At 49.2% G+C, this 13019-nt stretch overlaps 2 protein-coding genes across 2 annotated transcripts; both read right to left on the reverse strand.

Moving 5' to 3' along the window:
* Nucleotides 1-155: 155 nt before the first annotated feature.
* Nucleotides 156-3898, reverse strand: arsk (arylsulfatase family, member K). Its single transcript, XM_076998086.1, has 8 exons — nt 3536-3898; nt 3312-3441; nt 3021-3180; nt 2529-2811; nt 1855-2026; nt 1545-1769; nt 1027-1242; nt 156-680 (listed from the first exon to the last, which is right to left on the reverse strand). The coding sequence occupies exons 1-8, from the start codon at nt 3659-3661 to the stop codon at nt 406-408; spliced, it is 1587 nt and encodes a 528-aa protein (XP_076854201.1). The 5' UTR covers nt 3662-3898; the 3' UTR covers nt 156-405.
* A 1219-nt stretch (nt 3899-5117) lies between these two features.
* Nucleotides 5118-12845, reverse strand: nol6 (nucleolar protein 6 (RNA-associated)). The gene is made up of 26 exons (XM_076998089.1): nt 12619-12845; nt 12108-12317; nt 11595-11711; nt 11309-11491; nt 10853-11021; nt 10613-10744; nt 10369-10532; nt 10158-10278; nt 9836-9894; nt 9651-9752; nt 9430-9545; nt 9146-9323; nt 8902-9024; nt 8633-8781; nt 8473-8548; nt 8234-8374; nt 8034-8151; nt 7779-7933; nt 7525-7688; nt 7289-7441; nt 6408-6505; nt 6197-6321; nt 6027-6116; nt 5715-5915; nt 5491-5592; nt 5118-5382 (listed from the first exon to the last, which is right to left on the reverse strand). The coding sequence occupies exons 1-26, from the start codon at nt 12655-12657 to the stop codon at nt 5233-5235; spliced, it is 3435 nt and encodes a 1144-aa protein (XP_076854204.1). The 5' UTR covers nt 12658-12845; the 3' UTR covers nt 5118-5232.
* Between the last annotated feature and the right edge of the window lie 174 nt (nt 12846-13019).

Below are 13019 nucleotides of genomic sequence, written 5' to 3' on the forward strand. Positions count from 1 at the left end.
TTTATTGTCGCCCCCTCTTGGCTGTGCACGGTACTGCGGACTACTGCATACCAAAACATTAGGCAGGATGATTCTTGGAATAAACACGCGCCAGATGTTAACATATTTGGAGACACACAGACACGGAATTTGGAGACAATAAATGTTACAAGCACTCAACGAGGGACATGGATGCATTTATTGCATTACTCATTTAATTCACAGTTAGCAAAGAATCATGCATAGAAAATAAATTTAGCCTCACTTGAAGCAATGCCAGCCTGTTTGCCTCAGCACTGTAATGAATGCTTCTCATTCCAAAGTCACAAACCTGCAGAAACAGCTGCAGCTGTATTTATTTCTTATAGCAGGCGTTTGGCCTCTGGCTCCAGTTTAGCAGTTCTGTATTTATTTAGCTGCATTAAATCAGCCCAACTTCGTTAGCCAGTCCTCGATAGCTTTCTCATTATACTGGGCATCTCTCTGCCAATCTAAGTGCCAGCGTAAGTTGGCGATGGCTTGAGTGTAATTGTTTCCGAGTCTCTGCTTCCACACCAGAAACTGGTGTTTGTTGTAGAGCCGGACGGCCTGGGAGACCTTGGGATAGTCCACCACCGAGCGTAGCAGCTTGTCCAGGTGCTGACAAACACCACGGTATCGGGAGGCCAGGTTCTTCAGCTCAGCTCTATCCTTGGAAAGGTCTGATTGAACATCACAGACGCAACCATAACACAATGATGCATTACAGTGCTAAAGAAGAACTGTCAAACTGTCGTGTCCTTCACAGCGGATGAAAGTGACCTGCCACTTGTTAGCACTGTACAAACGTCATGGATCATCTAGTCTGCATGACTAACTTCCCCTCATTTCCCCCCAAGACCTGCACTTATAATGTCTTGTATAATTTCACAGAAGAATCACGCTATATCTGTTATGCTATAACAATAGCTCCTATTAATAAAGTAACTAAATAAATAAACATACTGAATCAGATTCCTCTACGTTCACATGCGACGCGGTGAATTGCTGTCGTGAGCAGCAGCTTACCAAAGAGTTGTGGAGGGACGCTCACACCATCCGTGTAGGTGATGTACTTCCACTGGCCTGTTCGTAGCATGTATGTGGAGGCGTTGGCGTTACAGCCGTGGTACTCACTGAGCACCCAGCCAGGGTGGGGCTCATTTACACCCCATCCAGCCTGTGAGACCAGAGGGACCAGGGAGTGACCGCTCAAGCCATCTGGGACACGGACACCTGCGATATCTGACAAACACACATCACACATCAGTGTTACAGTCTAATATGGAATACTATAAATCCGTTTGGTGTATGCATATTTCTCTGTGTGTGCTTGTGTTTTTAAGCTTCTCATGAACTGCGTTTGGTGGCTTACACCAATGGGGCTGACGTCTATCAGAAATGTCACAGAAACCACAACTTCTCATTTGTAAATCTACATATCACTGAACAAATAGTCCAAAAATGTATTTCATTAATGAACCACTGATCTCTTTACATGTCTGTAAGTCATGAAACTGAATGACCATGACAGCTAATCACCTTACCAAGAAATGATGGGTACAGATCTACAAGGGAGACGGGAGAGCTGATCTCTACGCCGCTCTTTATCTGCGGGCCCATCATAAGTAAAGGAATGTGGGAGCTGCCCTCAAACATGGACATCTTATAGAACTGCCTGTGCTCCATGGCCAGGTCCCCGTGATCAGAAGTGAAGACGAGGACAGTGCTGTCCAACAATCCCGTCTCTCTGAGAGCGGCGATCACCTCGCCTAGAACAGAGCCGCAGCAAAACAGCAGTAAATCCAACTGTACGTGATAACTAGCGTGTAAAATGTGGCGGTGTGCGTGGCTTGCCAAGCATGGCGTCTGTTTCGGCACACATGGCGTAGTAGAAGGCTCGGATGTCTCTGATCTCCTGCTCAGTGAAGCTACCGCTGCAGTTTTTGGTAAAGGTGGAGTAGTAATCAACAGGGTGCATCTCTGAAAACGGCAACCACTTTGGTAGGGAAACGTGCTCCAAAGACACCTTTGAAAAACAGATAAATTCAGTATTACTAGAACGCTTAAATGGACACATTATTGATGATTAAGAGTTCCTAAAATATTCATGCTACACCTTCTCATTCTCTCTACTATTTTAGATTCACAATCAATATTTAATAATATGCTACTGCAGACCACTGAATCATGTTCAGACCACTGAACCACAAAATGGCATTCATGATCCCCCCAACTCGACCAGTGTAATGTGTTTTTTACTTCTTTTAATACGCTTCTTTTTTGGTAATCTTTAAAAAACACTGACAAACCAACACAGGGCTACAGCCAGCCTTAAACATGTTAATGCAAAGTACTTAGGACAAAGCGTATAGGATTTAAAACATTTTTATTCAGGGGTTGATAGCAACAAATGTTAAATTCCATAAATTTATATAGAAAAGAAAAACCCTTTAGATCTGGAGTTCCCAATATGGGCATGACACCTACTACATGAGATGCAAATCAGTGGTCTGTGCAGATCAACCTGCCTTTTTCAGCCAGAAGGGGGAGGTGCGGAAGGTGGAGCCTCCGGCGGTGGGGCCCAGGGACCGTGTGCGGTAGGGGTGCGGGAGGTTCAGCCCCAGGTACAGCGCGAACGGCTGGGACAGAGCTGCAGCGCTCTCCCGTATCCACAGGGTGGCGTTGTCAGTGGTGGTCCAGTCTTTGGTCATGACCCTAACTGTGGACGCGTCTCCTACAAGGTCTACCTGAGGACGACCCTCTTGCCTCAAAAGAAATGGCACCTCTCTGGTCCACGCCTCCACACGATTGCTAAATAATGTTTTTGAAATGTATTAATGAAGGGTAAAAAAATGACACCAAACTGCATAGAAAATATAGTTTGCAGCTTCTGTAATCACAGCAAGGTTTATATGACTTGTCATATTACCAGTGACAAGTGTTATCTTGTATAGTACAACCTGCTGCTCAGTGCATGTAGAATTACAGTCACCACAGGCAGATGCATTTATTCCAGTCACCTGATGGAGTGGCCTCCAGATATATAGTCTAGTTTGCCCATGCTGTGGGTATGATACCCGGCCTTCTGGAGATGCTCCATCCATGTGGTGGCATTGGAGGAAAGACATTTATAATTGTTCCAGGCGCCTGTTAAGTGGACCCAACGACCGCTCCACATGGCTGGCAATGTACAAATATAATGTCATTAGATGCATATCGTGTTTTATTCCTATAGAAATTCGACCATGCACACGAGTGCCCCAAGTAAATGGTGGGGTGTGAATTTAAAGACTTTAGTGGACACATTGTACCTGCCCTGGACGGACAGCAAACAGGTGAGTTAGTGTAGGAGTTGAGGAACACGGAGCCCATCTGCCTGATGTAGTTAATGTAAGGTAGCTGGACGACTTTATTCCCTGGATCAAATGTTAATCGTCCATCCTAAAGCAAAAGAAATAAAACTGATAAAAGATCCAGTCTAGTCTAGTCCAGTCACAGCGATGTTTCCTTTGTAGTGGTAGTTGAAAATACTTACAAAAGCATCAGACATGACCATGACTATGTTTGGCGTCTGGTTTGATGTATTGTGCACATGTAAATACAAACACAGCGTTTGAAACTGAAACAGCTGAAAAATAAAAACTCCTAAAATATTATTCATCGTCCTGTGAGGCGTCACGTGACCACCAAACCCGCAGCTTCACGTCTGTACTCTTCACTTGCTTCTGTCGACTAAATGCGACTGAAGTATATCGCGCGACTAATTAATTTCACACACTAAAGTTGAATCTTCTACAATGTTGTTCAACATTTAAAGTATTTAAATTTAAAAAAATTATATATATATTCCGCACGTCATTTTCAAAACCAAAAACTGTGTCAATTTTCTTCGCGCACTTTCTTCCGAGTGGTCCATGCAGACAGGGGGAGGCTACCGCCCCCTAGCGGCTACCAGACACTTTGGCTGTGTTCGAAATAGTCTACTACATACTTCTGGCGTACTGATCGAGCCCCAAATCAGTATGTCGTATGCAGTATGTGACCAAAATGAAAATTTCCAGTACGCGAAACATACCCGGATGACCTACTACTTCCGCAAACTATTCCAGTACGCGAACAGAGCTATCTTCGTGGTGTATTGCATCCCATCATGCAACGCTGTTTGCTTTTGTCGCATACTGGAAACTGTACTGCATACTACTCATACCTGTTAAGTTTTGTATTTAAAAATACGGGACATTTCCCGTATATGACGTCATCGCCTAATTTGCATAATCAGTTATTTGCATATAGCCGCAATCGAGGCTGTAGGAGAAACGAAAACATCTTTGGAGTGTCAAAAGTGAAGAAAAAACACCCCAAATATGTTTTGAACTACAAATAAAAAAATTCTAGTGGTATTTCTAGCTACAAATGGGGACATCTCCTGGGCATATTTCTGTGCCTTTAGTCCGCGTTTGTGCTTGGCAGATTGTTCGTGCTGACGGACATCGTTCCTTCTCCCATGAGAGACACTAAAATCACAGCTACATATCTTACAGAATGAGTAGCTGTGCCCCTTCATGCTCCTCTTTAGGAAAATAAATTCCCTGTCGCATTCGTCAAGGTACTTACACGTACGCTTAGCTTTTTAGGCAGGACTGCCTTCTCTCGTTAAATCCTAATTTGTTGTTCCACGTTTGCTCCCACTGTCGACACTAAACCCGCGAGTTTTAATTTATATATTTTTTAAAGCATTCATGTGCCGCGCCAAACAGAATTCTGTCACTAGCCTCGCGAGAACTGCTACCTGCAGTAGTCTGGGTGGCACTTCTCGCGAGGCTAGTGACAGAATTTTGTTTGGAGCGGCACATGAATGCTTTAAAAAAATAAAAATTGAAAACTGAAAATACGGGAAAATAAAAATACGGGACGTCGCCGGGACAGAGCGGTAAAATACGGGACTGTCCCGGCCAAAACGGGACACTTGACAGGTATGATACTACTACGAGGACCAGTATGCAGTATCCAGTATATACTGAGTCCAGTATGCAGTATCCAGTATGTAGTAGTCTATTTCAAACACAGCCCTAGTGACTATCAACGCCTGGGTTTGACTTTAAAAATGAACACAACGACAACCACAGTATTAATAAATGACCATCTTTTTTATACGAAAATTCCACATTAACACTTAAGAACTTTGAAATATACATAAAACATGACAGTTGTTTCCATGATGTCTTCAAGGTCTCAGACAGCCCATTTTTCAGTCTTTAGTTCCACCTTGTTGACCAGACCCTCTCCCATGATGTGGAAGTCCTGCACAATGGCCTCCACGTTGGGAACAGTGGTGGCTGTGCCATCAGACACCTTCACCTGCCGAGCGTTCATCAGTGACGTCTACAGGCAGACACGAACAGAAATTAACAGAGACATCAACTGCCACAGGTTCACCGTCAAGTCTGGCCACGTTGGGTTCGTCGGGCCAGTTTTGTGTTCTTGACCAACCTTAAAGGGCTGTGGAACAAAAGCATGAGGCTTCCACAGCACGGCGACTACCGTTCCACCATACGGGTCGTAGAAGAACAGGGCCACGTCACCGAACGCGTCCTGGACAAAACACAGGCTGTCGTCAGCAGAGAAGCCCCATCCATACACCCAGGCTGACGTAGTCAACCGCTGCCATCACAGATGTATAGTCAAGTCTGTGTTGGGTGGAGGGAGAAACTCACCCTGAGCTCCGACACATACTGCCTCACCGGATTGAAGTCGACAACAGGAAAAGACCCCCCTGAACCGACCCCTGTCTGTTCTATGGCCCCCCGGGGCAATTTGGTAGCCTTGGGGTCCACAGCTTGGCCTACCAGAGGGACCTGTTTAGGTCTCAGGTGGATCAGAACATCATAGATGTCCAGTGGGGGTCGGAACACCACCTGAGGTAAAAATAATGCAAAAAACAAACATAAAAAAAAAAACACCTCAACCATCCCTCAGCATCCAGGTACACTCCGATACACTCAAACTTCAGAGGTGAGGACACAGACCCGGATGTCTGGTTTTTGGACAGGATCCAGGAGCTGGGCCTCGAGAACGCGCAAGCTCTCGGCCGCAACCGTCACGATGCGCTGGAGCATCTACAGAGAGACGAGGAATGAGTAACTTTCCACCACCGAGGTCCTCGTCCAGTAACAAAACAACCATCGTCTTTACAGACCTGTACCGAAGGACCCTGTTTGGTCCAAACGGAGGCCGTCTTGTCATTGGGAGTAGCGATGAACATCACAGGAAGAGATTCTCTCGATGTCATGAAGTGGTTCTTGATTTCGGTGTAGTCAGCAGCTACGAGAGACGACACGACATCGTGTGAGACCGGGGCGTCGGCTGGAGACGGGGGAGAACGTTGGGAAGCTTTAAACGATGCAGACCTGTGAGTTTGCTGTTGAGGTTGACCACCAGGGGGCTGTTCCTCCAGTCGAACGTCGAGAGCAGGTACAGGAAGCGAAGAAGGCCAACCTGAGGAGAACTGAAGGCAAGGAGAGCAAAAGATAAAGGTATCCCCCCTTAGATAAAGGTACAGATCCAGGGGTTCATAGATGAAGGGTTTTATGGTACACTGGGGCGCTGGTGCTGTCGTCCTGTCACTGCCATTGGATGCCACTGTCTCAGAATGCCCCCAAGGCTGTGTTACCTTCTGGTTCTGCCTTTTTAGCTAGGCTGTAATAGTTTAACTTAATGCCAGAGTTGCTGCCACACTCCAGAAATGTGTTTAATTTCATCTGTCCTGTATATGTCCTCATACAGAGCTAATTTTCCCTGTTTTATTTTCTCCACATGGCTGCCCGCCTGCTCGAGGAAAAATGAGATGAGGAGAGACAAGCGAGTTATCCAGTGCCAGCCACCTACTGCCTGACCGGATAAGCCTACACCATGATGGACAATACTACATCTTTTCCTTTTATTTATTTCTTTCTGTCTAAATTGTTGTTGTTGTCATGGTGACCGGTGTCGGCCAGAGGAGGATGGGTTCCCCCCCTGAGTCTTGGTTCCTCTCAAGGTTTCTTCCTCATGCAAAAAACTAGGGAGTTTTTCCTTACCACTGTCGCCCTTGGCTTGCTCACTGGGGGTTTGGACTCTGCACTTGTAAAGCTGCTTTGTGACAACAACTGTTGTAAAAAGCGCTATATAAATAAAATTTGATTGATTGATTGATTGAAAAGCCGTCTTCAGCCAGAACACCAATCAGCTGTGAGGGCTGTGAAGGATTCTGGCCAATGAGAGCACGGATGAAGATGAGAGGTGGAGTTACCAGGGAGGGGTGAAGGGGGCGGGCTGCAGGAAGAGGGAGGCCACCAGCAGGTCGGCCGCGTCTTCTCCGACGTCTCCGCTGAAGAGCTGGGCGGCCAGCCAGCGTTTGGCCAGACGGCACACGGCGCCGAACCCCGTGTGTTGCTGCTGAAGACTGACACGCAACACACACACATTCAGCACGACTGCAAACACACGGCTGTATGTGTGTGTGTGTGTGTGTGTGTGTGTCCGTACCCGTGCAGGGTGCTGGTTAGGAAGGGTTTGTGCTGTGTCTCAAGCTCCACTCCCTGAGCCTCTGCGTTGTCTCGATGAATGAGCATGCCCTCTGGGGTCACGCTCTCTCTCAGAACCTGGGGCTCCCTGTGGTATGCCACCTGGATCCGAAACACCAGCCCGTCCTGAAGGCCAACGTGGACACACACACACACACACGTGAGCGCACACATTTGATTAAAATAAAGAAAAACCACGTGAAACGTGTGCGTTACCTTCCACACGTCCAAGTGTGTGGGCGAGGGGTGGGACGTGTAATTGTGTTGGGCTTGGAGCAGCTCGCCCAGACGGATGTGAAACGCCGCCTTGATGTGGCGGATGGCCGAAGCATCGTTGGGCCATTTCCCACTCCCCTCCATGTGGCAAATGACTGAACACAGAGGGGGAAAGAGAACCGCGCTGAACACGAGCAGCCGGGAAGGAAAACTTCCAACACTGCGGTGGAAACAACCCAACCACTGCTGACGGACCTTTAATGGGAGTGAGGTAGTACGGACAGGGTTTGTTCTCCTTCGGCAGCAACACGCGGGAACCCTTCTCCCTCCTGAAGAACGAGTAGATCAGCTTCACCGGGACAGGCGGGAACACCTACAGGATCCCAGGACAACGGCGGTGAACACAGCTGTAGGCTCAGGCAGGACCGGGGAGGGTCGGGTGGGGTCAGGCTCACCTGGGTGTAGCGGAGGGCGGGGTGCGCCCCCTGCACGGACGTGATGGAGAGAGGCAGGCCCTCCAGCTGCCACAGCTTCCGGCTCAGGTCGTCGAAGGACTGGACCACCTCCACGCTCTCCTCCTCCCCCGTAGTGCTCACCTGACACACAGCGCCGTGTTAGCACGCCTTCTCAAACGCTTCCCCTACCGAGGTCGCGTAAAGGGCTCGCCAATCGCCAACCGGCCGTTAGTACATACGTCATTTCCGACCCTGACGACGTCGGCCACCTGTGCCCCTACGAAGCGCACGCTGGTTTTGGGGATGTCCGCGTGCCTGGGGAGGGAGAGAGAGCAGCGTTAGCGCCTTGTGACGTAGGCGCTCCGTTGTGCTGAGGTGGTGCAGGCGTGGTGGGCGTACAGATGCAGCAGGTGGGTGATGATCTGCAGGGGGACGTGTCTCCGCTGGGAGGTGGAGGAGCCGGACCACAGCACCGCCTCCGTGATGGCTCCATCCTGGAAGCGTCGCAGCTCCGAGCGGGAACCCCACAGCTGGCGGAATTCACACGCCTGTACGGGAGCACAGCGCAGAGTCACACACTCACACACACACACACGCACGCACGCATCCACCCACCAACCCACCCAGTATCACCCACCCTCACAATCATCTTCTTCACACGTTCTCACCTCAGGGCTGTCCGCCGGAGGTCCTCTCTCCAACACAGACAGCGCATGCTCAAGGTTCAACAGCAGACCGATGGCCAGTGGGGGCTGGTCTTTATGCTTTGGGGGCTCACTACACACCGGCCACTACACAAATGGACAGGAGGCCACAACAGTGATTATACTACACAACAGAGCTGCCTTAATGCCATGACAGAATCAGGAGGACGTTTCTATGAACGATGGCCACCAGATGTTGGGCGTCTACCTCAGGGTCTGGAGGGAGGGAGTGAGTAAGAAGATGGACTCTTTCTCCGAGTCCTTTTTGCAGGAGGGACAAGATGAAGGGCAACACGGCGGTGACGTAGTTCCCACTGTGGTCCATGAGATCCCCGAGGAGACCGAGCTTCTTACAGGAGGCTTGCATTTTCACCAGGTCACTCAGGCTGAGGGGGAGACAGATGTACCTCAGCTCCAGGACTGCATCTCTGATCATAAAGTCCAAACCTGAGAAAACCTTCAGTGCCAAGTGGCTTCCACCGTCACACTCACTGATAGACGTTGTCATATGTTCTGACCATAGGTTTGGGCGTCATGAGCAGCGCGTGGAAGCCGTCTAGGGTGGGATCGTCCCAGAACTGGAGAGACAGCGACGCCTCATACTGGATCTGTGGACCAATCAGAATGCTCCGCCATTCAGAACCTTCCCAATTAAAAGACGGGTGGTGTGCCACTGGACACAGGGTGGAGATTAGGAGGTCAAGAACGCTCACCTGCTTGTAGGTGCAGGCTGTCATGTCTGCACACATATTCAGGTGCCCAGACGGGTCCACAAACACGACCTGGAAAGCGCTGTGGAACTCGGGCAGGGAAGGCTAAAGAATAAGGAATAAGACAGTTATACAACTGCATCATGACTAAAAACAAAAAAACCCAAATCAAAAACACAGCTGCTCACCGCTTTTGAGTCAGGACTTCTTGCCAACGTAATGCCATTCTCAGTCAGGTCTGTGGTGGCTGAGAGAGGAAAACAAAAGTGACAAACTTTCTACCACGTCTACATAGCAGGGGCCCGTGTCCCAGACATGAGTCACTCCCGGTCCTGGGGGAAACTGTGATGTTGATGGTGACTCAATGGAACCTCTCACTAGCCCAACCTCAGGTCCAGTGAGGGAACCTGCCTCCAAACGTTCTGTAGGAAGCCATCGCGGGCTTCGGTAAACATGGTCAAGCTAAAAACAGGACACAGGCAAGGAGAGGTGAAGAAAACATGCCCTTACCCAAGAAGTGCAGCGCGTTTCTGAGGAGCTGGTAGGCGTTCATGGTTTTGCCCACTTTGTGTGTGGAGAGAAGATAAGCCATTAACATGGCTGCCAAGAAGCCCCCAAAACACCCAGTTCCCTAAAACACACAAACACAGGATTACAGGGGTTAAAGGACTGACAGGAACAGGGCGATGCGCTGGTGAACTTTTAGACGGCACCGGCGTACCTGGTCCAGCTCCCTCTGTCTCAGCCAGACCTTGAGCAGAGCTACAGCGTCCCCATACGCAGGACACTGGTCTGCGTGGGCCCTGAGGAACTGCAGGTGGGAGCAGGGCAGAAGGTCCCCCAGCACGGCACTGTTATAGTGCGGAGTGGGAGGCTCACTGATCTCTACAAAACAACAACAACCAATCAACATCCAGCCAGCGGTGTCAGGCAGGAGCAGGGCGGGGCTTAAAGCGCTCGCTCACCTTGCTGAGCGTCCTGGCCGGAGAACCAGGCCGTCCGGACGTTGTTCTTCTGAGGGTGGAAGCGGCTTGGTTTGAGGTAGTCTGGAGGAGGGAGGGCGTGAATTCGCAGCGTGATGCTGCTGCTCTCTTTACCTGCAGGGGGAGCAGTGGCGCACATTTACCTATTCAGCTTTGAGTGATGAAATCCTTACATTTCTTTTAGCTCTAACTGCTGACCGTTTAGGAGCAGGACCTATATACCTGAGGGTGTGACAATTAGAAGTGGGCGGAGTCTGTCGCCATGGAGGCATGAATAGCGCAGCGTGTCCACTGAAGATGATGCGGACAGGTGCTGGGCCAGCCCTGCCAGATACAATGCCTTCTTCCGAGAGTATCTTTGGTTTATGCTGTCCATCGGATGCAGGATACTCTAAGAGCAAGAATCAAAGTGACCACATTGGTCAGGGCCATAAGGCTTTTATGTTCAGATAAGAATCCTGGATCAAGTCAGATCTGATGGGAAAATCATCTGGTCAAACACAGTGATCCTGCTCCTGGTGTGGACATTATAGCTGATCAACTCCATCCTTGCATGACTTGTGTATTATATACACTTTACACGAACACACAATTTACACATGATACACTTCACAAAAGTGCTTGGTTTTTACATATTACATGTTATTGGTCGCTTGGTTTGAAGGGGCTATTACTTACTAGAGGAATCGTGACAGCCAGGTCAACAGAAACTCTTGGTTTGATGCAGGTACCCAGCGGATAACTGCCGATCAGGTTGACAGAGGCAGGCGGCTCCATGTGGAACTTGCCTTTAGTTGCCTCAGGAACCATGATGAAGGGCACAGCAGTGCCAGAGCTCGCTAACCACGACAGGTCCATCACCTGGGAAGACAGGCAGAACGCGACCGGGTCAAGCGAGAACAGTGCCGGGGGAGGAGACCAGGCTAGTGCAGAGAACGCTGTGGTCCGCAAGACACGTACGAACCTCCAGCACCGGACCTGCGGGCACAGACCGCAGAAGGTCCGTGATCGTCTCCACAAACGAGTCCACCATCTTCTTCCGGCGCTCACTCAGTGCCACCTCCTTCAGGAGCTCCTCCATCTGCAGACCGTCCGCAAGAAACCAGTCACATTACAATACTGGGTCAAAGAACCCAGTCACATTACAATACAGGGTCAAAGAACCCAGTCACATTACAATACAGGGTCAAAGAACCCAGTCACATTACAATACAGGGTCAAAGAACCCAGTCACATTACAATACAGGGTCAAAGAACCCAGTCACATTACAATACAGGGTCAAAGAAACCAGTCACATTACAATACAGGGTCAAAGAAACCAGTCACATTACAATACGGGGTCAAATAAACCAGTCACATTACAATACGGGGTCATACAGTAATGGCCTGCGATGTGGTACGTGTGGCACATTCGCATAGACCTAAAAGGTCCATCAGAACATGCGCCACGCAACGCACGCACGAAGCTCCACTCACCTGCATTTTCAGCAGACTACAGTGGAAGAGACTCTCCGCCTCCTTCAGCTGATGGAGTTCCTCCACCGTGGGGGCCTTGTACAGTTCTCCTCTGGACAGCTGAGGAGACACACCGTCCCCAGCGACCGGGGCCACAACTTTCTTCTTGGACATTTTGCTTCCCTTTGCGCTCTGTCGCTCTTCGACCCGAGAGGAGTTGGACGTTTCCATCTGTGTTGAAGCACACATTGGACATGTAACAATCACAGACCATAATAATGATGATGATGAACAGGAAGACCGTGCTTCAACTACATGTATCCCAGCAACTTCCAATTACGAATTAATTACTGCTGCACTAAAGTCATGTCATTATAGTGCAATCCCTGTAATTCGGAAGCACGAAACTACTAGAAAGATGAAAATAAACGTCCAGATGTTGGCTGGGCTGACGGACTCACCCCGAGGTTAACGAGCTACAAGACTAACTACAATAAACCTTTCATCAGTGAAGACAGGAGTACAAACAAACCTCATTTTCTTCCGTTAACGTTGAACCTTTTCTCTTCATCTTAATGTGCGGATGATTTCACGACGGGACAATAACAGCGTGCTGTAACTCATGGGTGTATCGCTTCACCCGGGACGCACTGGCGTGTCCTCACATGGACGGCGTGGGTCACACAAACCGTCGTGAGCTGTGAGCGAGTCCTGATTGGCGCAGCGCCCTGGCGTCTGCTCTGCTATTGGCCGGGTGTGCGTTAGTACCGCCCTCTAGTCAAGTTTCTTCGAGATTGCAACAGAGCTCGCAGAGGATTCCTCGCCTTTTAATTATGATCCGCGGCGGTCTGGAGTAGCGCTTCAAACTTCACACTTTAGTGTTATTTGTGTTTTTTTTTTAAGCGTCACCAAATGCGACCGCAAACTAAAGTA

Source organism: Brachyhypopomus gauderio, chromosome 3 (genome assembly GCF_052324685.1).
Source record: "Brachyhypopomus gauderio isolate BG-103 chromosome 3, BGAUD_0.2, whole genome shotgun sequence".
Taxonomy (NCBI): domain Eukaryota; kingdom Metazoa; phylum Chordata; class Actinopteri; order Gymnotiformes; family Hypopomidae; genus Brachyhypopomus; species Brachyhypopomus gauderio.